The 26856-nt window shown below is 53.3% G+C and overlaps 1 protein-coding gene and 1 long non-coding RNA gene across 9 annotated transcripts; one reads left to right on the plus strand and one right to left on the minus strand.

Annotated features, from left to right (window-relative positions):
- The first annotated feature begins 141 nt into the window (after positions 1 to 141).
- ARHGAP1 (Rho GTPase activating protein 1) lies at positions 142 to 26856 on the plus strand. Of its 8 annotated transcripts, none has more exons than XM_074013791.1 (15): positions 142 to 210; positions 1055 to 1309; positions 2678 to 2751; positions 5644 to 5825; positions 6044 to 6139; positions 14473 to 14560; positions 21381 to 21512; positions 22585 to 22671; positions 22854 to 22952; positions 23213 to 23320; positions 23396 to 23472; positions 23677 to 23754; positions 24168 to 24296; positions 24477 to 24580; positions 24720 to 26856. In XM_074013791.1, the coding sequence occupies exons 4-15, from the start codon at positions 5693 to 5695 to the stop codon at positions 24906 to 24908; spliced, it is 1320 nt and encodes a 439-aa protein (XP_073869892.1). In that variant the 5' UTR covers positions 142 to 210; positions 1055 to 1309; positions 2678 to 2751; positions 5644 to 5692; the 3' UTR covers positions 24909 to 26856. The 8 variants fall into 8 exon arrangements, with proteins under 8 accessions (XP_073869892.1, XP_065384291.1, XP_073869891.1 ...); XM_065528219.2 differs by having other exon boundaries at positions 1055 to 1128; XM_074013790.1 differs by lacking the exon at positions 2678 to 2751.
- On the minus strand, positions 14744 to 21945 carry LOC135967016 (uncharacterized). The gene is made up of 2 exons (XR_010580804.2): positions 21873 to 21945; positions 14744 to 15911 (listed from the first exon to the last, which is right to left on the minus strand). It is a non-coding gene; the product is annotated as an uncharacterized lncRNA (long non-coding RNA).

Here is a 26856-nt window from a genome sequence, read left to right on the forward strand (position 1 = left end):
TTACCTCCCCGGGCAGGCACTTAGGCGGCGAGCGCAGGAAGTGGGCGGGGCTTCTGGAAAGGCCATGTTTGGGGCCGGAAGTGGGTTGGAGGTGTGGCGGAAGTGGTTGGGGATAGAGGCGAGCGGGAGGGGGCGGTTCCCGTTCCACCTCGGAGCCGGATGTTTGCCGAGCTTTGACAGGCGTGGCAGAGGGAGCAGTGCCCGAGCGCGGTGAGCTGCTGGGCGCGGGGTCTCCCCGGGTGGGGATGGGGAAAGGAAAGGAGCTGGCCAGGTAGTCCGAAGGGATGGGGTCCGGATGGGGAGGACCCGAGCAGATCCGAGGAGGGGAACGGGGGTGGAATTGGACTCAGAGGCCTGGACTTCCTGCAGGGTTTCTGCCCCATTTTGGCGCCTGCAATAAGAGGACTTAACCATTTTCACTGCCTTCTTCCTGTCTTCCCCAGGGCAGAGTCCAGGCCGGATCGCTGTCATCCAGCAAGCTGGCGGGAGGGGGAAATCTCCCATATCTGATCAGGCAAAGCACTAATAACAAGAAATTTGGGGGAAATGTTCCTCCTTACTGCTTATTAGGCCACGCTTTCAGTTCAACTTATTTATTTTTTTAAGACGGAGTTTCACCCTTCTTGCCCAGGCTGGAGTCTCCGCTCCCTGCAACCTCCGCCTCCCTGATTCAAGCGATTCTCCTGCCTCAGTCTCCTGAGTAGCTGGGATTACAGGCGTCCGCCATCACTCCCGGCTACTTTTTGTATTTTTAGTAGAGACGGGGTTTCACCATGTTGGCCAGGCTGGTCTTGAACTCCTGACCTCGTGATCCTCCCGCCTCGGCCTCCCAAAGTGCTGGGATTATAGGCGTGAGCCACTGCGCCCGGCCTCAGTTCAACTTCTTAATTTGTGAAATGGGATAACTGCAATATGTAACCTGGGCTTTGTAAACCGTGAAGCTCTATGCAAACGTAATTGTAGTTGAGAGTTATAATTGCTGCTGTATTGTGGTGGGATTTGCAACTGGGAGGCCGACCCCAACATTGAAAATATTATTTCTTTTTTTTTTTAGACGGAGTCTCACTCTGTCGCCCAGGCTGGAGTGCAGTGGCGTGATCTCGGCTAACTGCAACCTCCACCTTCCAGGTTCAAGCGATTTTTCTGCCTTAGCCTCCCAAGTAGCTGGGACTACAGGCGCACGCCACCATGCCCGGCTGATTTTTGTATTTTTAGTAGAGATGGGGTTTCACCATCTTGGCCAGGCTGGTCTCCAAATCCTGACCTCGGGATCCGCCCGCCTCGGCCTCCCAAAGTGCTGAGATTACAGGTGTGAGCCACTGTGCCCTGCGAGAATATGGTTTCAAGTTGCTATCTATGTTCTGTGTAAAAGAGAATATTAGGGGAGAGGCTTTAGTTTGCTCTTTTGTGGCACCTCTCTGAACCTTGAGAATTGCATGAATGACAGCCACTTAGATAACTGTTGAGGTGATGACCCTCACCAAGAGACCGCTACAGACAGACATGGATTAAAGTCCTGCCTCTGCTCGTAGTATGACCCTCAGCAACTGGCTTATTTTTTTCTGGTCCTTACTTTCTCTTTTTTTTTTTTTTGACATGGAGTCTTGCCCTGTAGCCCAGGCTGGAGTGCAGTGGCGCGGTATCGGCTCACTGCAACCTCCGTCTCCCGGGTCCTGGTTCAAGCAATTCTCCTGCCTCAGCCTTCTGAGTAACTGAGATTACAGGCACATGCCACCATGCCCAGCTAATTTTTGTATTTTTGTAGAGAAGGGGTTTCACCATGTTGGCCAGGCTAATCTTGAACTCCTGACCTCGTGATCCACCTCAAAGTGCTGGGATTACAGCCGTGAACCACCACGCCCGGCTGGTCCTCTCTTTCCTCACTGTAAAATGGGCTTAGTAGAACATGCCTCATCAGTGCTATTGTGAAGCTGAGTTTATGTCCCCAGTTCATGGTCCTATATAGGCCCTCAACAAGTATGGGTTCCCTTCTTTACTTAGGAGATGAATTAATTGGTTCAGTCATTCAACAAATGATAGCGTCTACTATACGTCAGGTGTTATTCTGAATAGGCCAGAAGTTCTTAAACAGTGATTCTCAGAAGGTGTATGAACCTCTTAAAATTGCATACATCTACTAACTTTTCTTAGGGAAAAAGTTCACAAATGTTACCAATTTCAGAAAAGTCTACAGCTTCCCAAAATTGATTGCCTAAGGTGATCCTTAAGTTTTTGTAAAGGTTTACCTGCTGAGAATGGAAAAATTAATCTCAGAGTTGGGTGTATTTTGCAGAGTAGAGCAGGCTTGTGGGTGGCTGGTGTCTTAAACAGGCAGGATACTTCGTTTCTACTACCTGATGTTAGAATTTCCCTGTCCTAGCTTCCTCACCCTCCCACTGAATGGGAGTTTAACTTCCGGGCTCAGAGAAGGTAACAGCTGTGGGTTGGGGGTGGTGGGAGGGGCCAGTCTGACTGGGAGATGGGAACTCCTGGGCTTAGTTATGCTGGGAAAGGAGGTTATGTGGGGGGATTGAGGGAGGTCACGTCTGGAAGAACTGACAGTATAGAAGAGCAGTCATTGGAAAAGGGGTGAAGTTCAAGTTCAGCTCCCTTTTAGCTGGTGCCCTCCCTCCCTCACACCTACCCCAGCTCCCAGCTGCTCCTTTTTGTTTTTTAGATGGAGTTTTGCTCTTTCACCCAGACTGGAATGAAGTAGCATGATCTCAGCTCACTGCAACCTCCGCCCCCCAGGTTCAAGTGATTCTCCTGCCTCAGCCTCCTGAGTAGCTGGGATTACAGGCACCCACCACCATGCCCCGCTAATTTTTTTTTTTTTTTTTTTTTTTTTTGCATTTTTAGTAGAGATGGGGTTTCACTATGTTGGCAAGGCTGGTCTCAAACTCCTGACCTCAGGTGATCCACCCACCTTGGGCTCCCAAAGTGCTAGGATTACAGGCGTGAGCCACTGTGCCTGGCCCCGGCTGCTCCTTCTAATCCTGTTGTTCACTGCAGCACAAAGTATTTCTGAACACTGGAGAATTATATTTTTGGGAGGTGCCATTGCCTCTGCAGAGGAGGAAATTTAGGCCCAAGTAGGAAAAGGACTTGCTCAGCATCTTCGCAGCTCACTGGCTTAGGCAGGATGATAATTCAGCTCTCCATACTACCTCATCATTTCACGGCGTCAGCACCTACTGTGTGCAGAAAGACGTCTGGAGGATAGCTGTAGGTGGGACTGAAGGAGCCCCTGGTCCCTGGCCAGTGACAGGTTGAACAGAAAGGGTGGAGAGAAGGCTCTGGCCTGGAGGGGGTTGCTTTGAGCTGGATTCTGTCTTTATTACCCAGCTGGAGGTCACTATGGGGAGCAGCTCCCACAGCCTCCTGGTTGGACGGCAGGAAGAGCATGTAGATATTGAAGGGTTGAAGTGTTGAAGGCTGAAGGGGAGTGAGGGAGCTGGGCTTTGGTGTCACTCAGAGAAAGGCATTCCTGACTGTGAGGGATCATCCTCTGTGTCTTGGGAAGGGATTATATTTTGGTGGTAACCAGGGGTAGTGGATGAGGGCAGGGGACAGGGAGAGGGAGAGGAAGAAGAGGGTTTTTTTGGGGCCGTTTTGGCTGGTTGGGTTTGGCTTGGGAGCTTGAAACAGCGTTACTACTCAATCAGTTTGGTTGCCCTGGTGATAGGGTGGCTGTTGCCAGGCACAGGGAGAGGGCTCACCATCCAGGGCCCTTGGCTGTGATGTGATGTGTGCGGGAGGTTGTCAAGTGGCCTCAGAGCCCAGAGTCTGTGGCTCTGGGATGGCAGCTCTCCCCCTCTTCTTCCTGCCCACTCCCAGGGCTTGTCTGTTCTGCTTATCTGCCCTGCTGATTCTCTGACCATATATGTCAGTTTTGGGGCTCCAGGAATGCAGCTGGACATGGAACAGCCTCTTCCTTGGGGTCAGACTGAATAGATTGAACTGAAAACTCCCCTCCCTCATGTGGAGAGCTTGTGGCAGGAGAGGGAGTTGCTTCCCATCGGGGCTGAGGGCAGAGGTGCCTACCCCCAGGCTGCATGCGGCTGCAGCCTTCTGGCCAGATTCCAGACCTGGAGAAACCCAGCTTGGTGGTCGGCTCTGCCCCGTGCCTGCTGGAGCTGCTGTTCAGCTGCTGGTCACCTCCTCATCTCAGCACTCCGGACATCGCGAGCATCCCCCTTTCCCATCTGTGCCCTCCAATCATTAGGGCAGTCGACTTTCCCACCTTGAAACTGGTGTCAGGAGCACCCCGCAGAGTAAGAGTGGGCTTGGACGCCCCTAGGAGCCTGCAGACTGTTTGCGATGACTGGCAGGCACTTCCACATCCCCTGCTGCTAGTTCCTGTCCTGGAACAAACCCAGCTGTGCCCCGCAGCCATAGCCCCCCCGCTTTTTTTTTTTTTTTTTTGAGATGGAGTCTTGCTGTGTCGCCCAGGCTGGAGTGCAATGGTGCGATCTCTGGTCACTGCAACCTCTGCCTCCCGGGTTCAAGTGATTCTCCTGCCTCGACTTCCTGAGTAGTTGGGATTACAGGTGCCTGCCACCACGCTCGGCTAGTTTTTGTATTTTTAGTAGAGACGGGGTTTCACCACGCTGGCCAGGCTAGTCTTGAACTCCTGACCTCAGGCAAGACTACCTCAGGTAGTCTTGATCCTCCCGCCTCGGTCTCCCAAAGTGCTGGGATTACAGGCGTGAGCCACCGTGCCCGGCCAGTCATAGCCTTTTTTTTCTGGGACCCTGTAGTCTTTGGCTCCCTCCTCCCCTCTGGGCCAGGAATGAGGGATGGAGTGGCCAGGACCATAGGTGACCTTTTTCAGGTGTGGGATGGGTTTAGACACCCTATGTTCCTTAGTTTTTTTTTTTCTTTTTTCTTTTTCTTCCTCTTTTTTTTTTTTTTTTTTTTTTTTTTTTGAGATGGAGTTTCACTCTTGTTGCCCAGGCTGGAGTGCATTTGGCACAATCTTAGCTTACTGCAACCTCTGCCTCCTGGGTTCAAGTGATTCTCCTGCCTCAGCCTCCCGAGTAGCTGGGACTGCAGGCGCCTGCCACCACGCCCGGCTATTTTTTTGTATTTTTAGTAGAGATGGGGTTTCACCGTGTTAGCCAGGATGGTCTCGATCTCCTGACCTCAGGTGATCCTCCTGCCTTAGCCTCCTAAAGTGCTGGGATTACAGGCGTGAGCCACGGTGCCCAGTATGTTCCTTAGATTCTTACAACATTTCTACCCCTGTAACTGCTGGAGCCTGGGAGGCTTCTGTGTCCAGGTCTTCTGAGGAGAGAGGCATGGACCTCTGCCCTCTGCAGCTGGGACTGCATCACCGAGCCAGCTGGGTGGCAGGCAGCACAGGACCTGGCACAGCTCTTCCTTCCCCAGCTGCAGGACCTGGAGGGAGGCGCCGAGCTGTGCCATCCTCTGCCCCAGCTGCCTTTTCTGGCAACATGCATGAGCCACAGAGCCAGGAGAACCCAGAGCTACATGGAGCTCTTGGCGGGGATGAGGAGTGTTGAGGAATAGGGACGGGGAGCCTGGGAGAGGGAAGGGTGGGGGCAGGAGGGCATGTGGTGGAGGTCGCAGAAGGTGAAAATAGCAGGTCACTGACCTGCCATCTGTCCTCCTCTCTCCCAGGTTTCTCTTAAGGTTCTGCAGGGCAAGACTGTCGGGGACAGGCTTGGCCATGGATCCGCTGTCAGAGCTGCAGGATGATCTGACCTTGGATGACACCAGCGAGGCTCTGAACCAGCTGAAGCTGGCCTCCATCGATGAGAAGAACTGGCCCTCGGATGAAATGCCTGACTTCCCCAAGTCAGGTGGGCTGTATCTGATCTCAGGCAGCTACAGGCGCTTTAGAGGGGGATGTACCACTACTGCTGAAGGGAGACGCCAGGAGGGCAGGAGGGCGCAGACCAGTCCCAGGTTTGGGCTGGGAGCACAGGCCTTACTGGGGGAAGGGCCAGACAGCATGCCTCTGGGGCAGAGCATGGTGCCAGCCTCCTGGCTTGTCCCCTGACCCTGCTGTGTTCCTCAGATGACTCCAAAAGCAGCTCCCCGGAACCTGTCACACACCTGAAGTGGGATGACCCGTACTATGACATCGCCCGGCACCAGATCGTGGAGGTGGCAGGTGAGCGCACCCAGCACTGTCTTCCTAACCCTCAGAGGTCCTGGCCTCAGGAAGTCAGCCCCTCCCACCACAGGGGACGGGCCTCCCTGCAGTCTGAGCCCTGGCCCTGGACATGCATCGTTCTTTAAAAGCGCAGACTCCTCATTGCCATTTAATGTGCTCACCTGCAGCCACCTCCTGACCTATGGCCCCGTTGTCTCCACTTGCAGGGGGCATGTGGGGAGCCATGTGGCCTAGTGGCTTTGAAGTCAGAAAGCCCTGGGTTCGATCTCCAGCTCTGCTGTCTGAACTCTCATTTCTTCCTTGTGGGTTACAATAATGAATGCATGTCAGGGCCTAGCCTGGAGCCAGAACATAGTTGGCCTTGAATAAGTGGCCTTCCCTTCCCCTCATTCTATTCCCCTCCTACCCCTCCACCCTAATGTTGGCTTTTCCACCCCATCAGTTACTGGGGAGGATGGAGAGTGCCAGTCCTTCCTGGGAAGTCTGGAATGGGCAGAGCCTCTCTCCAGAAGTGGGGAGGCCACATTCTCCCTGGAGAGTCAGGTTCCTGGCAGATGTGCTGCCCTGCTGAGAATGGGTGTGGAGCCCTGCTTAGGTCTCTGTCTCAGGGAGCTCCCTCCCTCCTGTTCATAAGGGGGGACCCAGAAGAAACCAGGAGCAGGGGAGTCAGGCTGATGAGGTGGTTGCTGCCCTTAGGGCCCCACTTTAGAAGGAGCAGCTGGAATCTAGGATCCTTTCTCTTTTCCCTAACATTTGTCCGTCCTCGCTGGTGAGGCCAGGCATTCATAAGCAGGGGGCGGCATGGCCCTGCTCTGAGGCATTGGCGTGGGCAAGGAGAACCTGGCGGACAGTGGCCCTGGAAGAAACCTGTCCGGCCATGGGGGTGCTGGGCTTGGAGAGGGAGGGGGCAGTTGAGAGGATTGCCCCGAAGGTCAAAGGTGTTTCCATGGCGTTTGTATTCCTGGTGCCTGCCCTGGTCTGGGTTGAGGGCCTTGGCTCTGGCCTCACTCGCCCCCTGCAGAAGGCAGGCTGAGGGTTTTTTCCCCGGTCTGGTCCTGAATTGGGCACAGGAGAGTCACCCTGAGGGTTCTGAACTTGACTGGAATCTGGGGGGTACCTGATGTGAAGGAGTTTCTGTCCTGACATCATCCTGGCCTGTGTGGTCAAGGCAGAGCTGGGGGAACCTGCCTCTCCCCGCCTCCATGGGTGACACCTCCTTCCCCACATCCCCTGCACAGAGCTGCAATTCGTTTCTATTTCCCCAGACTGCGATGAGCCTGAGGGGGCCCAGCCAGGTAGGTGTCCGTCCTGGCTGTCTGTGCTTGGCCTCTCTGGGCTGCGACCTCTGGGGTTGTGGATCAGGAAGGGCTCTTGGTGGAGGCCAGATGGGGCTAGCTTAATTGCAGCCCCGCCCTGGGGAGCTGGGAGCTGGTGCTGCCTGGGAGTCGGAAATAGCAGAAGATTTACAGGAGATAGGATGGGGGTGGGGTAGGCTGGGTGGGGACACACCCAGACCCCAAAGGGAAAGGAGGGTCTGGTCTTGGGCAATGGCCTCTGAGTGGTGGCTCAGGGACCTTCTGGGTGATGGTGTCCCCATGGATGTGCCTCCCTGATTGCTGAGAGGAGGCTGGATTGGCATCATCAGGCACTCATTTGATGAGACCGTGGAGATGTCCGGGAGAAGCCCTTGTAGGAAGGGAGGGTGGGTTGTAGCCTCAGCTCCCCTGCAGCCCCTGATCTCCCTGCTGGGAATGGTTGTCATGCCCCAGGGTCAGATTTGACTCAGTCCCAGTGGGTTCTTTCCAGTGGTGTGCTGGTAAATGGCTCTCTGGAGAGGGGAAAAAAGGCCATGATTTGTAGCGTTTGCAGCTTCTGCCTCGCAGATCTCTAGCTACCAATGTGACGTCAACTGGCTTGCAAAATTCCTGACAATTGAACAGCTTAACAAATGTGTGAGCTGGCTGTAGCATGTGACTGGCTCCGTTAGCCCAGCCCTACCTCCCAGGTTCCAGGCCTGCTGGTCTGGTTGTGGGTGAGGCTGGTTTGAGGGGGCCCAGAATGCCTGGGGAGACCTGTTGCTGATTAACTCCAGGGCCACCCTGGGAGAGTTCCTGATTGGTATCTGGGGAACGCAGAGGCCTCCTTCTCAGGCGGCTTGTCTCTCCCTGGTGCTTTGCACAAATGCTGCCCCTCCCTCATTGAGTCTTCTCCCCAGTGCCCTGGAGACACTAGAGCTGCCAGCTCCTTTGTCTTTAAAGCCCCTGGGCAGGGCCGGGCCTTTGCTCAAGCCTGTAGTCCCAGCACTTTGGGAAGCCAAGGCGGGTGGATCACGAGGTCAGGTGTTCGAGACCAGCCTGGCCAACATAGTGAAACCCCGTCTCTACTAAAAATACAAAAAAAAAGAAAAAAGAAAAAAGAAAAAAATTAGCTGGGTGTGGTGGTGGGCGCCTATAATCCCAGCTACTTGGGAGGCTGAGGTAGGAGAATCACTTGAAGCTGGGAGGCGGAGGGTGCAGTGAGCCAAGATCGCACCACTGCACTCCAGCCTGGGCGACAGAGCAAGACTCCGTCTCAAAAAAATAGTAAAAAGCTCCTGGGCAGAAGTTGGCTCTGATCCGAGATTAGGACGGGGAGTTTTGAACTTCTTTCCATGTGCTCCTTGTAGCAGCAGCTGCCCTGCCTGCTGGCAAATACTAAGCTACCCAAGGACTTGGGCATTGGGACCCACTCCAGGAAGCCGGAGGGCAGGAGCTAGACCTAGTGTTGCCCATCCCCTCATTCCTCGACTATCTGGGAGTCTCACCATCTGACCGACCCCCTTTTTGTCCACATCTTCATCCTGGCTTCATTCAGTGTGCATTCACGGAACCCTGAAACACCACTTTGGGAGGCCGAGGTGGGTGGATCACTTGAGGCCAGGAGTTGGAGACCAGCCAGGCCAACATGGTGAAATCCCGTCTTCTACTAAAAACACAAAAAATAAAACTAGCTGGCATGGTGGCGGGTGCCTGTAAACCCACCTACTCAGGAGGCTGAGGCAGGAGAATCACTTGAAGGTAGAGGTGGAGTTTGCAGTGAGCAAGATCACCCACTGTATTCCAGCCTGGGCGACAAAAAAAAGAACCCTGAAAGGAGACTTGTAGTCTGCATTAGGGATTCAGTAAGGAAAAACACACCTCCCCTCCTTCAAGAAGCTAACAGCCAGCTGAGCGTGGTGGCTCAGTAATCTGGAAGGCGAGGTGAGAGGATTGCTTGAGGCCAGGAGTTTAAGGCCAGCCTGGGCAACATAGTGAAACCCTATCTCTACAAAAATAATAAAAAATTAGCCAGGTGTGGTAGCCTGTGCCTGTAGTCCCAGCTACTTGGGAGGCTGAGGTGGGAGGACCCTTTCAGCTCAGGAGTTGGAGGCTGCAGCCAGCTATGATTGCACCACTGCACTCCAGCCTGGGTGATAGAGCAAGATCCTGGCTCAAAAAAAAAAAAAAAAAAAAAAAATTACAGTCTAGTGAAGTGGTTCTTAAAACTGCTCACAGTCCACTTTGCAACTATGAAACGTATCCCCAGGATGGGGGGGATCTCTTTGACTGAAAAAAAGAAGTGTGGCCGGGTACGGTGGCTCACACCTGTAATCCCAGCACTTTGGGAGGCCAAGGCTGGCGGATCACGAGGTCAGGAGTTCGAGACCAGCCTGATGAATACGGAGAAACCCTGTCTCTACTAAAAATACATTAGTTGGGTGTGGTGGCGCATGCCTGTAATCTCAGCTACTCAGGAGGCTGAGGCAGGAGAATCGCTTGAACCGAGGAGGTAGAGGTTGCAGTGAGCTGAGATCATGCCACTTCACTTCAGCCTGGGTGACAGAGCGAGACTGTCTCACAAAAAAAAAAAAAAAAAAATACACATGCTTGTAATATTTGTCATATAACATGATAGAGGTGCTGTGTCTGCTGAGTGCATTGGCGGAGCCCTGGTTGAGAACCCACAGCTTCCCACTTACAGAGTGCTGTGGCCAGCGGAGAGGAGGCACCACGGGCCTCCAGCCCTCCCCACAACAGCTTCCCTAACCAGTTGCTACCTCTTAAATTTTAGAGCCAGGGGACTCACAGACTTTCTGCCCTGGCTGAATCCTCAAATCTGCCAGCCAGTGAGGCCTCCCTTGCTGCCGGTGCAGGTGTGAGAAATGGGGACTCACGGGCTGGAAGGAAAGATTCTTTTGGTATCCCTCATGGTCCTGGAGCATTTCCCCCATATCCTGGGCATTTCCTCTGCTTAGAAAGAGGTAGGCAGATGAGGCCCCTCTCCCCAGGCTGGTGGTAGGCATCTCAGGGGTTTCTGAAGCTGCAGACTATAGTGAGGCTGGGCTTGCCGGTCTAATCCTTTGGCCCTGGCCCCTGCCAGTCTGCTTTTCCTTCCACTGTCAGAGCCAGTGGGAGGTGAATCAGAGTAGGTACATAGCCCCAGAGCCACCCCCAGCTGGCCTCCGGGATCTCAGCCCCTCAGGATCTAGGCTGGGGTATGAAAGAGAGCAGGTGCCACCTGGTCCTTTAAAACAGACCTTCCAGGATGGAGCTGCACCTCCTCTGCAGACAGGCTAGTAGAGGATTCTCTGCTTGCAAATCTGGAGATGTTCTGTCCTGAGCTTTGGGAAACTCACTGTTTGAAGCAGTCTGACCCATAACCAAAGCATAATCAAGAACAAACATAGAGGCCAGGTGCTGTGACTCATGCCTATAATCCCAGTACTTTGGGAGGCTGAGGTGTGCGGATCATCTGAGGTCAGGAGTTGGACATCAGCCTGGCTAACATGATGAAACCCTGTCTCTACTAAAAATACAAAAATTAAGGCTGGGCGTGGTGGCTTATGCCTGTAATCCCAGCACTTTGGAAGGCTGAGGCGGGCGGATCACCTGAGGTCGGGAGTTCGAGACCAGCCTGACCAACATGGTGAAACCCCATCTCTACTAAAAATACAAAAATTAGCCAGGCGTGGTGGGGCATGCCTGTAAGCTCAGCTACTCAGGAGGCTGAGGCAGGATAATCACTTGAACCCAGGAGGCGAAGGTTGTAGTGAGCCGAGATCACGCCATTGCACTCTAGCCTGGGTAACAAGAGCGAAACTCCATCTCAAAAAAAAAAAAAAATTAGCCAGGTGTGCTGGCATCCGCCTGTAGTCCCTGCTACTTGGAAGGCTGAGGCAGGAGAATCTCTTGAACTCAGGAGGTGGTGGTTGCAGTGAGCACAGATCACTCCACGACACTCCAGCCTGGATGATAGAGACCCCATCTCAAAAAAAAAAAAAAAAAAGAAAAAGAAAAACACAGAAATAAAACTAGAACCAGGCATCCCATAGTTTAATGGTGACCTGTGATTTTGTGCAGGCTACCAAAACGTATTAAATACCTGCCACGTGCCGGATCCTGGAACAGTACTGGAGACTGCAGGTGCCGTGGTATGCAGCTGTAATCCCAGCTACTGGAAAGCTGAGGGCGGAGTTCAAGACTAGCCTGGGCAACATAGAAAGATCCTGTTTCAAAAAAAATTGTTTTTAATTAAGCAGGTGGGATGGCATGTGCCTGTAGTCCTGGCTATTCAGGATGTGGGAGGCTAAAGCAGGATTGTTTGAGCCCAGGAGTTCAAGGCTGTAGTGAGCTACGATTGTGCCACTGCACTCCAGCCTGGGCGACAGAGCGAGACCCTGTCTCTTAAAAAAAAAAAAAAAAAATCACAGCTTGCCAGAAGTAAAAAAAGAAAAAGAACAAAGACAATGAGACACAGCCTCTGTCTTTGAGCTGCTCACAAGCCTGTCAGGGAGACAGGTACATAAACAATTCTACAGGAGAGCGAAGGGTCAAGACAGTGATGGGGGATGGTTTATGCTGGGAACCATGAAAAGGGGCAGCTACCCTGTCTGGGGAAAGAGGGCATGGACACAGGTTTCCAGGAGGCGATTATGCCTGCGTTGAGTCTTAAGGGTTGGTGGGGGCCCTAGAATATCTTAATGAGAAAGGATAGAATGCTTAGAAATCTACAGAAGTCAATCAGCCAGTGTCGTCCGTAATTCTAGTAATAAGCTGGGTGCAGTGGTGCACACCTGTAGTCTCAGCTACTTGGGAAGCTGAGGTGAGAGGATCACCTAAAGCCAGGAGTTCAAGAACAGCCTGGGCAACACAATGAAACCCCCATCTCTTTTATTTATTTATTTATTTATTTATTTATTTTGAGATGGAGTCTTGCTCTGTCGCCCAGGCTGGAGTGCAGCGGCGCAATCTTGGCTCACTGCAAGCTCCGCCTCCCGGGTTCATGCCATTTTCCTGCCTCAGCCTCCCTAGTAGCTGGGATTACAGGCGCCCACCACCACGCCCGGCTAATTTTTTGTGTTTTTATTAGAGACAGGGTTTCACCGTGTTAGCCAGGATGGTCTCAATCTCCTGACCTTGTGATCCGCCCACCTTGGCCTCCCAAAGTGCTGGGATTACAGGCGTGAGCCACCACCCCTGGCCAAGACCATCATCTCTTAAAAAAAATTCTAGTAATAAAATCAGAAAGCGATTGTCAGTGGTCAGAAATGAGACATGACTGTTAAGTAATCAGACTGATTTCCTCAGTGGCCTCAAACATGCTGAGAAGGTAACTTCAAGAGGCTTTCCAAATACACACTGCTCAGTGGGGGTGCTTATGGAAAAGTGTAGACTTATGACTATTTGGCAAGATCATGAATGCGTTAGTGGGCATTTTTTAAAAATTGAGGTAAGAGCTGGACACGGTGGCTCATGCCTGTAATCCCATCGCTTTGGGAGGCTGAGGCGGGTGGATCACGAGGTCAGAAGTTTGAGACCAGCTTGGCCAACATGGTGACACTCCGTCTCTACTAAAAATACAAATATTAGCCAGGCACGGTGGCAGGCGCCTGTAATCCCAGCTACTCAGGAAGCTGAGTCAGGAGAATCGCTTGAACCTGGGAGGCGGAGGTTGCAGTGAGCCGAGACTGTGCCACTGCATTCCAGCCTGGGTGACATAGCGAGACTCCATCTAAAAAAAAAAAAAAAAAATTGAGATAAGAGTCACATAACAAAATTCATCAGTTTGCAGTGTACATTTCAGTGGTATAATACTTAGTGCATAATGTCATACAGTTATCACCTCCATCTAATCCCAAAACATTTTCACCACCCGTACTCATACCACGCTGTACCCACCAAGCGACCTGTCCTCATTCCCCCTCCTCCCAGCACCTGGAAACCAATACTTTGCTTCCTGTCTCTATGCACGTACCTATCTAGATGCCTCATGTAACCGGAATCATAGAGTTGGTGGCCTTTTGTGACCAGCTTTCACTTGGCATAGTGTTTTGGAGGTTCATTCACATGGTAGCATGTATCAGTAGTTCATTCCTTTTTATGGCCAAACAGTATGCCATTGCATGGATTAACTACATCGTTTATCCGCTGAGGGATATTTGGGTTGTCTGCACCAGGCATGACTTTTTTTTTTTTTTTTGAGACACTCTTGCTCTGTCACCCAGGCTGGAGTACAGTGGCGCCAGCTCAGCTCACTACAACCTCTGCCTCCCAGGTTCAAGCAATTTTCCTGCCTCAGCCTCCCGAGTAGCTGGGACTACAGGCGTGCACCACCACACCCAGCTAATTTTTGTATTTTTAGTAGAGATGCGGTTTCACCATGTTGGCCGGGCTGGTCTCGTAATTCCTGACCTCAGGTGATCCCTCTGGTTTGGCCTCCCAAAGTACTGGGATTGCAGGCGTGAACCACTGCCCCTGGCCGGCATGACTTTTTAAAAAGTGATGTTGGCTGGGTGCGGTGGCTCACGTCTGTAAGCCGAGCACTTTGGGAGGCTGAGGTAGGAGGAGGCCAGGAGCTCAAGACCCAGCCTGGGCAAGATAGTGAGATCTGTCTCTACAAAAAAATTTTAAAATTTCACCGGGTATGGTGGTGCTCACCTATAGTCCTGGCTGCTTGGGAGGCTGAAGTAGGAGGCTCTCTGGAGCCCAGGAGATTGAGACTACAGTGAGCCGTGATTGCGCCACTACATTCCAGACTGGGTGAAAGAACAAGACCCCATCACAAAAAAAAAAAACACTTTTTTTTTTTTTTTTTTTTTAAATACCCCAGCTCAGTAACCCTGAAAGCAAACTGTCTCTGTTTTCAATGGCACACCCTTGAGTGCAGGAGGCTGCCCAGAGGTCTGTGTGCATGGGCGCTCTGGCCCCTGTGGTAACTGGCTCAGCTCAGCACGCCTGGCCCCTTTAAGTTCCTCACCCCACTTCTTTTGGTTCCCCTTCAACCCACTGCGCTCCGTCTTTCTCCATACCTAGGAGATGACAAGTATGGGCGGAAGATCATTGTGTTTAGTGCCTGTCGAATGCCCCCCAGCCACCAGCTGGACCACAGCAAGCTCCTGGGGTGAGTACCTGCTGGGAAGTGCGTTGGGGCTTTGCCCAGATCCCCAGTGTAGCCTAATGCCACGTTCTTTACTTTCCCTCCCTGCCTGTGGGTGCTAGACCACCTGCCTTAATGCCTCCCCTCTTCTCATGAAGGAGCTGGTTAATATTTAGGGGAGAGCACTGGACGAGGAGTCAGACCTAGTTTCTAGTTATTGAAGCTGGGTGATCTTGGAAAGCATCTTTAAGCCTTGCTTTCCTCACCTTTCAAAAGGGATAATAATACAAGCCTCTTTCCTTACAGGAGAAACAGCATATGAAAAGGAAGGACTTTTGTCCAGATGTGAGGATTGACTATTATAATCCTGTGGTGTTTCTGAGATGGATGCAGTTGTTTATCATTTATAAGAATCATTAGTGTTGTCTTATTTTGTGCCTTTAGTGTCAGTGGTTTCTGTACCAATGTGGGTTCTGCGAGCCAAACATACGTAATAACTCTGGCCGGTCCAGACACGTCCTGACTCAGGGCTGAAGACTGGTTGAATGCCGAGGCTTGAAAGACCCGTTTATGGTTGAGCCAGCTCTGGGCTCACAGGCGAGCAAACTCACCTCCTGCTGTTGTCCTCGGGGTGTGTAGTAGAGTGAGACCATCTTGCCCTGCTTTCTGTTTTCTATTGGTAAATTTTAGAAAGATGCACTCCTTTCCTGACCAGATTGAAGCACTCTGAAATGTAAAATTCTGGCACTGTCCCAAGCCGCTCTTTGAGATCCTGGATGATTGCGTGCGAGCAGGAGGAAGTGTGAGCTGAGGGACAGACCCAGGGGGCAGCGGCAGAAGGGGAAGGGCCTGAATTGGGAGTCTCAGCCAGTCCTGGCAAGCCAGGGCCACAAGCTGGGTCTTCCAGTGCCATCTAGGAATTCTCTCTCTCTAGTCTTCTGAATGCTCTTCCCGCTGCTCCTCACGAGGCAGGCAGAGCCTTGTCCAAGCCCGCCGCGTGGCCCAGCCAGAATGGGCAAGAGCTTGGCCTGGGGCTGGCAGAGGAGGCACATGGCCTTTTCTGTAGTTCTTTCTGTGTCTGATGTACCAGGTGACAGCCTTCTGCCCAGATAATAAGTGAAGTGGGAGGAAGTCCGTGGGTGGGGGTAGAAAGCACCTGGTTTTCAGGAGACAGCTTGCTGGGGAGGCCACGCCCACCCTGGGGCGTCCTTGGCTTCAGGAAGTCCTCGACATCAGCTGCTGCTTGTCCTCCATCACTTCTGTCCTGGTCACAGTCCCTGCTGAGGGCAGCAGGGTGCTTCCATCGTGGAGCACTTTGTCCCGTTTTCAGTCAGATTATCTCAGACGTGGCTCTTCCTAGCTGTCCACCCGGATCCTGGAGGTTGAAATAGAAAGTGCCTGAAGCAGCCAGGCATGGTGGCTCATGCCTGTAATCCCAGCACTTTGGGAGGCCGAGGCAGGCGGATCATGAGGTCAGGAGATCGAGACCAACCTGGCTAACACGGTGAAACCCTGTCTCTACTAAAAATACAGCTGGGCGTGGTGGTGGGTGCCTGTAGTCCCAGCTACTCGGGAGGCTGAGGCAGAATGGTGTGAACCCGGGAGGCGGAGATCGCGCCACTGCACTCCAGCCTGGGTGACAGAGCGAGACTCCATCTAAAAAAAAAAAGTGCCTGAAGCTTGGAATCAAATTCAGAAGACACATTCAACTTCAGCTCTGCACCTCCTGCTAGCTGCGTGCCTTGGGGCAGGTCTTTTCCAAGCCCTGTAAAAATGAGACTTGTGGCCAGGCGTGGTGACTCATGCCTATAGTCCCGGCACTTTGGGAGGCTGAGGCGGGAGGATCATGAGGTCAGGAGATCGAGACCAACCTGGCTAACATGGTGAAACCCCGTCTCTACTAAAGATACAAAAATTAGCCAGGCATGATGGTGCAGGCCTATAATCCCGGCTACTCAGGGTAATCCCAGCTACTCAAGAGGCTGAGGCAGGAGAACTGCTTGAACCCGGGAGGCGGAGGTTGCGGTGAGCCCAGATCGTGCCATTTCACTGCAGCCTGGGTGACAGAGTGAGACTCTGTCTCAAAAAAAAAGAGGCCGGGCATGGTGGCTCACGCCTGTAATCCCAGCACTTTGGGAGGCCGAGACAGGTGGATTATGAGGTCAGGAGATTGAGACCATCCTGGCCAACATGGTGAAACCTCATCTCTACTAAAAACATAAAAATTAGCTGGGCATGGTGGCGTGCGCCTGTAATCCCAGCTACTAAGGAGGCTGAGGCAAAAGGATCGCTTGAACCCGGGAGGTGGAGGTTGCAGTCAGCTGAGATCCCACCACTGCACTCCAGCTTGGGCGACAGAGCGAGACTTTGTCTCAAAAAAACAAACAAACAGGCCGGGTGCGGTGGCTCAAGCCTGTAATCCCAGCACTTTGGGAGGCCGAGATGGGCGGATCACGAGGTCAGGAGATCGAGACCATCCTGGCTAACACGGTGAAACCCCGTCTCTACCAACAAATACAAAAAACTAGCCGGGCGAGGTGGCGGCGCTGTAGTCCCAGCTACTTGGGAGGCTGAGGCAGGAGAATGGAGTAAACCCGGGAGGCGGAGCTTGCAGTGAGCTGAGATCCGGCCACTGCACTCCAGCCTGGGTGACAGAGCGAGACTCCGTCTCAAAACAAACAAATAAACAAAAAAAGACTTGTGCCCACCTCCCAGGGTTGTTGTGGGCATTAGGTAAGAACACACGACTGGGCATGGTGGCTCACGCCTGTAATCCCAGCACTTTGGGAGGCGAAAGCAGGTGGATCACGAGGTCAGGAGTTCAAGACCAGCCTGACCAACATGGAGAAACCCTGTCTCTACTAAAAATACAAAATTAGCCGGGTGTGGTGGCGGGCACCTGTAATCCCAGCTGCTTAGGAGGCTGAGGCAGGAGAATCACCTGAACCCGGGAGGCGGAGGTTGCAGTGAGCCAAGATCATGCCATTGCACTTCAGCCTGGGCAACAAGAGTGAAACTCCATCTCAAAACAAACAAACAAAAGAATATACATGAAATCCATTGTGTACATTTTTAAAGCATTATAATTTAGAGAGTTTAGAAAAATATATGTAGCCATAAAGAAAAAATATATAGATGGGCCGGGCACGGTGGCTCAAGCCTGTAATCCCAGCACTTTGGGAGGCCGAGACGGGCGGATCACGAGGTCAGGAGATCGAGACCATCCTGGCTAACACGGTGAAACCCCATCTCTACTAAAAATACAAAAAAAACTAGCCGGGCGAGGTGGCGGGCGCCTGTAGTCCCAGCTACTCGGGAGGCTGAGGCAGGAGAATGGCATAAACCTGGGAGACAGAGCTTGCAGTGAGCTGAGATCCGGCCACTGTACTCCAGCCTGGGTGACAGAGCGAGACTCTGTCTCAAAAAAAAAAAAAAAAAGAAAAAATATATAGATAACTGTGAAAAATAAAAGGTCTCCCACACACTCACCATCTAGAGAGAAAGTTACTGTTAATATTTTTGTGTAGTAATTTCCTATTTTTTTAATAATGTATATGGAACTGTATAGTCAGTTTGGTATCTTTTTTATTTTTATTTTTTTTGAGACCGAGCCTTGCTCTGTCACCCATGCTGGAATGCAGTGGCATGGTATTGGCTCACTGCAACCTCTACCTCCTGAGTTCAAGCGATTCCCCTGCCTCAGCCTCCCAAGTAGCTGGGATTACAGGCGTGTACCACCACACTCAGCTAATTTTTGTATTTTCAGTAGAGAGAGGGTTTCATCATGTTGGCCAGGCTGGTCTTGAACTCCCCACCTCCGGTGATCTGCCCATCTCTGCCTCCCAAATTGCTAGGATTACAGGTGTGAGGCACCACACCCAGCCTGGTTTTGTATCTTACATAACACTTTTTTTCTGAGCATTAAACATTCTTCAAAGATATCTTCTAAAAAACCTTTTATTGACATCTAATATGCCGGCAGAAAAGTGAATACATTATAAGTGTACTGTGTGAATTTTCTTTTTTTTTTTTTTTTTTTTTTTTTTGAGACGGAGTCTTGCTCTGTCACCCAGGCTGGAGTGCTGTGGCCAGATCTCAGCTCACTGCAAGCTCCGCCTCCCGGGTTCCCGCCATTCTCCTGGCTCAGCCTCCCGAGTAGCTGGGACTACAGGCGCCCACCACCTCGCCCGGCTAGTTTTTTTGTATTTTTTAGTAGAGATGGGGTTTCACCGTGTTAGCCAGGATGGTCTCGATCTCCTGACCTCGTGATCCGCCCATCTCGGCCTCCCAAAGTGCTGGGATTACAGGCTTGAGCCACCGCGCCCGGCCTACTGTGTGAATTTTCAAAACCCGAACACATCTGTGTCACTCACACCCTACAAAGGGTATAACCACTGTTCTGACATCTGACTTCACAGATTCATTCTGTCTGCAGAAATGTCCTGTGAGCTGTTCTATGTATGGTTGTCACGTGGTTGATTTAACCAATTCCCTGCTGTTGCAGTTAGCTTGACACTAGATTTTTTTTCCCCCATCATAAAATGGGCCATGAAGAACAGCCTTCTACAAAAATGTTTCTGTTCATCTCGGATTCTTTCCTTAGGACAAACTCCCAGACATATTTTTACAGGGTCAGAGAGTATGAGCATTTTATAGCTTCTGATAAACATCACTTTATTTCCCTACAAAAGGCCATAACCTCCGTCAGTGGATGAGGGTATCTGTTTTCACTACAATCTTTGCTGTTTTTGCAGTTGCAAAATGCAATCTCTTTATGCTACAGCTCTTTGTAAACTGCAGTGCTCAGTGTGGAGAAGCGGTAGATGACCGCGTACTGGGGATCCCAGCATCAGCCACCCCACGCCTGCCTGTGTTAGCACAGCCTGGCACCCATGGGCCAGTTTTGAGCATACTCTCTCTGGGTTAGGTCAAGCTCTGGCCACTTCACCAGGCTTCTCTCCTTCCCTGCCTCCCCTTGGAAGTCCTTAGCATTCTGTCTGCCTAGCCTCCCAGCCTGGAGTAGTGTCCCTTTGGGAGCCTAGGAGCTGTTTGGCCAACTAGAAAGAGGGCTTTATGGCCAGGCACAGTGGCTCACGCCTGTAATCCCACCACTTTGGGAGGCCAAGGCGGGCGGATCACCTGAAGTCGGGAGTTCTAGACCAGCCTGACCAACATGGAGAAACCCCATCTCTACTGAAAATACAAAATTAGCTGGGTGTGGTGGCGCATGCCTATAATCCCAGCTACTTGGGAGGCTCAGGCAGGAGAATCGCTTGTACCCGGGAGGCGGAGGTTTCGGTGAGCTGAGATTGCGCCACTGCACTCCAGCCTGGGCAACAAGAGTGAAACTCCATCTCAAAAAAAAAAAAAAAAAGGAAGAGGGCTTTACATGCACCCCCCTCCCTTTCCCCAGTTCTTGTTCATTCCATCCATACCTCTCAGTGTGCTCAACACCAGGTGTGTATATGTTTGTGCTGAGCTCGTAGATAGCGTGTTATGAGCATAATAGGGAACCAGAGGAGTTGGGGCTCTTTGGTCCACTAAAGGCCCAGTGACTGGAGCAGGTGACTCTCTGGCCACCCCATCCCCTCTCATGGGCACAGTGTTTTACCACCGGCGCTGGAGTTTGTGTGTAAAAGGCAAAGCTGTCCCGTGGTCAAGAATGCAGGCTTTCAACTGGGTGCAGTGACTCATGCCTATAATCCCCCAGCACTTTGGGAGGCTGAGGCAGGAGGATTACTTGAGGCCAGGAACTCAAGACCAGCCTGGGCAACATAGTGAGACCTGGCTCTACAAAATAAAAACTGAAAAAATGAGCCGGGGATGGTGGCTCACACCTGTGGTTCCTGCTACTCAGGAGGCTGAGGCAGGAGGAAAGCTTAAGCCTGGGAGGTCAAGGCTGCAGTGAGCTGTGATCATGCCACTGTGCCCCAGCCTGGATGACAGTAAGACCTTGTAAAAAAAAAAAAAAAAAAAAAAAAAAAAAAAAAAAAAAAGCAGGCTTTGGTGTTAGACACTTCACTTCCAGGATCTACCACAGGCTGTGTGACCTTGGATCAGCACTTGACCTCTCTGGTCATTGCCTCCATTTGTAGGATGGGGATTACATCAGCCTCAGTTATAAGCAAGGTATGAGATAATGTATGCGAAGTGCTTGGCAGACACTAAAAGCTTAATATTGAGAAATGGTGACTGTCATCATTATTGATTCAGGGAAATCCTGATTCAGGGGAAACGTCATTCCCATTTTCGCTGCAGGCCTAGGAGTGCCTGGGTTAGGGTCCTGGTCTCCTGACATCTAGTTCCTGCTCAAGAGTGAGAACTGTTATTATTATTACTATTATTGAGACGGAGTTTCACTCTTGTTGCCCAGGCTGGAGTGCAGTGCCACAATCTCTGCTCACTGAAACCTCCGCCTCCTGGGTTCAAGCGATTCTCCTGCCTCAGCCTCCCGAGTAGTTGGGATTACAGACATGCACCACCATGCTCGGCTAATTTTTGCATTTTTAGTAGAGATGGGGTTTCACCATGTTGGCCAGGCTTGTCTGGAACTCCTGACCTCAGGTGACGCACCCGCCTCGGCCTCCCAAAGTGTTGGGATTACAGGCATGAGCCACAGCGCCCGGCCCAAGAGCTGTTATTATTGTCATTCCTCCCCCCAGCCACTACCCTGGGTCTCCTCCACAGGAACCTGGTGACTGATTATGAGCCAGAACAGACTGTGCTAGGGGCGGGCCGTGGGGAAGGGGCTGTGACATGGCGGGAGACCCCTGGGGCTGCTTTCTGTCTTCACGGGGCCGCCCCTATGCACAGGGCAGGCCTGAGCAGGGCTTTTCCCTGGAAGGTACCTGAAGCACACCCTGGACCAGTATGTGGAGAGCGACTACACGCTGCTGTATCTGCACCACGGCCTGACCAGTGACAACAAGCCCTCCCTCAGCTGGCTCCGTGACGCCTACCGGGAGTTTGACCGCAAGTGGGTTGGGGCATGGGGCCTGCACAGGCAGATCCAGAGGCAGCGGCTCTGCCAGCTTCCGGGCTGCCCTCCACTTGGGCATGAGCTTATTCCAAGGCAGGGGGCGGCGGGGGCTGCCATCTACGTCAACGAAAAGAATCTGCAGTCAGATCACCCTGGGCTTAAAGCCGTTTCTCAGCTTATTTGCACTCTGACCTCTTGTTTTACTTAACCTCTCTGAGCCTCCTGTTTTCTAATCTGTAAAATGGGACAGTGGGAGATGCTGCCTCCCACTCCCAGCAACCACAACCAGGGCGCAGAGGAGGCGGCAGCTCCTCCTTCCCCCTCCCTTCACCCCAGAGGCCAAGTCCAAGGTCTCACCTGCACCAGGAAAGCAGTCAGGAAACGAAGCACCTGGTAGTTCTCCTCGGGCAGCGTCTGGAGGACCTGCAGCGTCTCTGTCACCCTCTGGCTCTCATCAATGTCTATGAGGAAAGGGGGCCCAGGTTACAGGGGCCCTGGGCTGGGCTGGTTCAGGACGCTCTGACGCAGGCTAGAGGGGAGATCCCCCAGCAGTCTTCCCTGGGAGGCACCTAGGCCCGAAAGCCTGCAGCGCACCTGCCCTAAGTCCAGCCCCAGACCCAGCAGAAGAGAGGGGGACTCTGCTGTAAAATGAGACCCTTACCTCGCATGCTGGCCATGTGTGTTCAAATCAGAAAGTATGCACTGAGGCTGGGCGCGGTGGCTCACACCTGTAATCCCAGCACTTTGGGAGGCCGAGGCGGACGGATCACTTGAGGTCAGGAGTTCAAGACCAGCCTGGCCAACATGGTGAAACCTCGTCTCTACTGAATACAAAAATTAGCTAGGTGTAGTGGTGGATGCTTGTAATCCTAGCTACTCAGGAGGCTGAGGCAGGAGAATAGCTTGAATCCGGGAGGTGGAGGCTGCAGTGAGCTGAGATCACACTCCAGCCTGGGTGAAGGAAACTCTGTCTCAAAAAAAAAAAAAAAAAAAAAAGTATGCACCAGGACCCTAGCATGGTGCCTGTCCTACCACGCCTGCTCCTGAGTTGTCCCTTCTGCCTCTGCAGGTATAAGAAGAACATCAAGGCCTTGTACATTGTGCATCCGACCATGTTCATCAAAACTCTGCTCATCCTCTTCAAGCCCCTCATCAGGTGAGTGGCCATGGGCAGGGCCGGTGGTCCTGGCTTGCCTGGAACTCTGAAGCCAGGAGGCTGGGCAGCCTGGGGACCACCAGGGGCGGCTGGGCTTCGGTCTGAACTGGGTTGGTGTTGAGGGGACAGTAGAGGCCACCGGAAGGGGTCCCCACAACCCAGGCCCTTTCCTCCACCAACAGCTTCAAGTTCGGGCAGAAGATCTTCTACGTGAATTACCTGAGTGAGCTGAGCGAGCACGTGAAGCTGGAGCAGCTGGGGATCCCTCGCCAAGTGCTCAAGTGAGGCGGGTGCGGTGGCCGGGCGCTTGTGAAGCCAGGGTCGCGAGGATGCGTGTCCTGATTCAGAGACCGCGTGGGGCTTAGGCAGAGCAAGCCCGTGTCCCGACCTCTCCCAGGTCTTTGCTGCTGTGGAAAGTGGAGTTGTTAATGGAGATCACATGAGACGATCCTCCTGACCCCGCGTGGTCAATGCTTGATTGAACTGGCAGAGCGACTCCAGAGCCAGGCAGGGCCTGACCCACCTCCCTCTACTCCTGCAGATATGATGACTTCCTCAAATCCACACAGAAGAGCCCCGCGACAGCCCCCAAGCCCATGCCCCCACGGCCCCCCCTGCCCAACCAGCAGTTTGGAGTCTCGCTGCAGCAGTGAGTATGAAAGGTGGCTAGGCCGTGGCGGCCGGGAGGGGCCGCAGGCCCGGCTCACCAGCCTTGTTCCCGCAGCCTCCAGGAGAAGAATCCAGAGCAGGAGCCCATTCCCGTTGTGCTCAGGGAGACTGTTGCCTACTTACAGGCCCATGGTGAGTGCCAGGCCTGCCTCCTCACTAGCCGGGTCTCCCGGCTCCCCTCAGGAAGCTGGGGCAGCTGCTGGGCAGGGCAGAGGGAGGTCCTGCAAGCCTCAACACCCCCACCCAGCCCTGCCTAGAACCCCAAGACAGAGAAGGGGCAGGGAATCCAGCCGGTGCCCAGCGCTTGGAGGCTCACCAGGCCCTAATATTTCCCAGCTCTCACCACCGAGGGCATCTTCCGGAGGTCGGCCAACACCCAAGTGGTCCGGGAAGTGCAGCAGAAGTACAACATGGGTGAGCGGCCCTGGGCTGTGGCAGGGCCATGTGTGTGTGTGACTGGTAGGGGCTTCTCTGCCCTCTGCTGCCCTGTAAATGAGGGTCTCAGAGTCTCTTCCTGCTGGAGGTTTCCGTGGCACTTGGTGTCACGTAAGTCCCCCTTCTGCCAGGCCTGCTGCCTTATCGGTTGGGCTCCCGGGTCCTGGATATAGGCACATTCAGAGGTGAGGAATAACGGTGGGGTGGGCCAGGCCCCACTCGCCCCAGATGGCTGGAACCTGCATTCTCTGGTCACAGAGGAAGAGGGAGGCAGGTGTCAGAGGGGCTTGTGTAGGGTCCAAGGGCAGTCAGGCAGTGCGGCCCGCATTGTCTGCAGATGGGTGCTGCCCTTCAGGCTGCGCCGAGCTTCTCTCACGCTGCCCCCACCCCAGGGCTGCCTGTGGACTTCGACCAGTACAATGAGCTGCACCTGCCAGCAGTCATCCTCAAGACCTTCCTCCGGGAGCTTCCTGAGCCCCTGCTCACCTTTGACCTCTACCCCCATGTGGTGGGCTTCCTCAGTGAGTCCCCCTCTCTTCTGCTGGGCCTGGGGCTGGACTTAGGGCAGGTGTGCTGCAGGCTTTCGGGCCTAGGTGCCTCCCAGGGAAGACTGCTGGGGGGTCTCCCCTCTAGCCTGCGTCAGAGCGTCCTGAACCAGCCCAGCCCAGGGCCCCTGTAACCTGGGCCCCCTTTCCTCATAGACATTGATGAGAGCCAGAGGGTGGCAGAGACGCTGCAGGTCCTCCAGACGCTGCCCGAGGAGAACTACCAGGTGCTTCGTTTCCTGACTGCTTTCCTGGTGCAGGTGAGACCTTGGACTTGGCCTCTGGGGTGAAGGGAGGGGGAAGGAGGAGCTGCCGCCTCCTCTGCGCCCTGGTTGTGGTTGCTGGGAGTGGGAGGCAGCATCTGTGGCTTTCTGCTGCAGTCCCTGATTCCCTCCACAGGTTTCTGCACACAGTGACCAGAACAAAATGACCAACACTAACCTGGCTGTTGTCTTCGGCCCTAACCTGCTGTGGGCCAAGGATGCAGCCATTACCCTCAAGGCCATTAATCCCATCAACACCTTCACCAAGTTCCTTCTGGATCACCAAGGGGAACTGTTCCCTAGCCCGGACCCCAGGGGGCTCTGAACCTGGCCCCTGCCCCACCAGACCCTTTTCTGGTAGCCCGGGTTTGGACTCTTCCCCCTGGCATCAGGGGCCATGAAGCCCCCTGGAGAGAGATGCTGGAGCCGCCCATCAGGCATGCCCTCCCCCACCTCTGTCCAGCCCGCCTCACAGCCTTGGCGGCCTCGCTGTTACCAGAAGACGTTTTTCTTCGCCTTACACTTCTCACTGCCTCTCTGGACACCTGGCTTTTGCTGGGCTCTCCAGAGCTGGGCTTGGCTCTTCTAACTGGAGAAGGACTGAGCCCCAGTAACCCTTTTCCTGCTTTTTCTGCCTCTGTTTCCCTGGCAACTGTGGATGAATCAAATCACTGCCGGCTGGGCTGGTAGCAGGGGCCGCTCCTCCCCTCTGGATTGCTGGGAATGAGCAGCTGAGCTCCTTGGTGTGGACACTGCCCCAAGCTGAGGTGCCTCCCTGTCTGGTAGGCTGCCCTGCTTTGCAGAAGTCCCACTGCATGAAGGCCTGAGTGCAGGCACCCTTGCTCCTATACTGCCCCCAGCAGCTCAGTCTGGGGTATTTCCCCTGCTGAGGAGTGACAGGGCTGGAGCCTGTGTCTGCTTTCTGCCTCCTTCTCTTCCACACATCCTGGGTCAGCCTTTCCCAAGTGATACTGCCCCTGGGGTGTCCTAACCCCTTGGTTCTGCTGGGACTGGTAGCTTGGATGACAGTGCTCAGAGTCCCAGCATCCACTTGAAACCTCCCTCTCCACCTTCCCGCCCCTGAGAGCTACAGTGTGCTGTGGGATCAGTGACTGGCCGGGTCAGCCTCTCCCCTCCTGGCCTCCTTTCCCACACGGGCAGATCATCAGCCTTCAGGTTCTTGTGGACCTGTCTGTTGTGGAGTCACACTGGCCCCTGCCCCGGCCAGAGGTGACTCAGTGCCTTAGGATCTCTGTGGCTCCTTCCTCCAGCTGGGGGACTCTTAAAGGGGCTGGGGTAGAGGCTGTGAGTGCCCATAGGAGGGGCAGAGATTGTGCTGATAGATCAGCCCAGATAGGTGGGTTCTAGCAATTTCCCCAGATTAATGGGCTCTAGGGCCCCCCACTTTTTTTTTTCTGAGATGGAGTCTCTGTTGCCAGGCTGGAGTGCAGTGGCGCAATCTTGGCACACCTCTGCTTTCCCGGTTCAAGCGATTCTCCTGCCTCAGCCTCCTGAATAGCTGGGATTACAGGTGCACGCCACCATGCCTGGCTAATTTTTGTATTTTTAGTAGAGACAGGGTTTGACCATGTTGTCCAGGATGGTCTCGATCTCCTGACCTCGTGATCCACCCACTTCAGCCTCCCAAAGTGCTGGGATTACAGGCGTGAGCCACCGTACCTGGCCAGCCCTGTTGTCTTTCAAAGAACCTCGACCCCAGTGATGGCTGATCTCTCACTCCCACTGTCTCAAAGAATTACACTCCTTCCTGGGGACTCCTGTTCCCGCAGTCTTGTCCTTGAGGAGTACAGGGAAGTACCTGCAGTGACCCTGCCCCCACGATCTTGGCCAGGCAGGACAATTCCAGAGCCCATACTGTGGGAATCCTCACTGACCAGCCCAGCCCCATCCACAAACCAGGCTGGGCCTGGGTGTAACTTCGCTGGGCTCTCCCAAGACCATCGGCAGCGCATTCAGCCCCCTGGGGCCTGGGCTTTTGCTGGTTCTCCATCAGTCCCTTGGTCTCTAGCCTCATCCAGGGCTGCTCTGCTCTCCGCCCTCCTTTGTGTATCAAGTGTCACTCAGCCCCATTCACTGGGGAGCCTTTCGGATCTATTTGGTCTTTCTCATGCCCCCACTGGTCTGTACCCCAGGGAAGGGGCGCTTGTACTGTGAATCCAGTGTTCACATTCACACTTAATGACTTCCTTGGCACCAATCATGTATTTCACCATTTGCACTTTTTGTATTTCAATAAAAATGGAGATGCAAAA

The sequence above is a fragment of the Macaca fascicularis genome, chromosome 14, assembly GCF_037993035.2.
Source record: "Macaca fascicularis isolate 582-1 chromosome 14, T2T-MFA8v1.1".
NCBI classification, from domain to species: Eukaryota; Metazoa; Chordata; class Mammalia; order Primates; family Cercopithecidae; genus Macaca; species Macaca fascicularis.

Excerpts from the sequence above, each read along its gene's own strand:
- ARHGAP1 (XM_074013791.1), top strand. The coding sequence starts at position 5,693 with ATGGATCCGCTGTCAGAGCTGCAGGATGATCTGACCTTGGATGACACC. Across the intron at positions 21,513-22,584 it reads TACCGGGAGTTTGACCGCAA|GTATAAGAAGAACATCAAGG; the intron begins GTGGGTTGGGGC and ends CTGCCTCTGCAG. Across the intron at positions 23,473-23,676 it reads TGCCTACTTACAGGCCCATG|CTCTCACCACCGAGGGCATC; the intron begins GTGAGTGCCAGG and ends AATATTTCCCAG.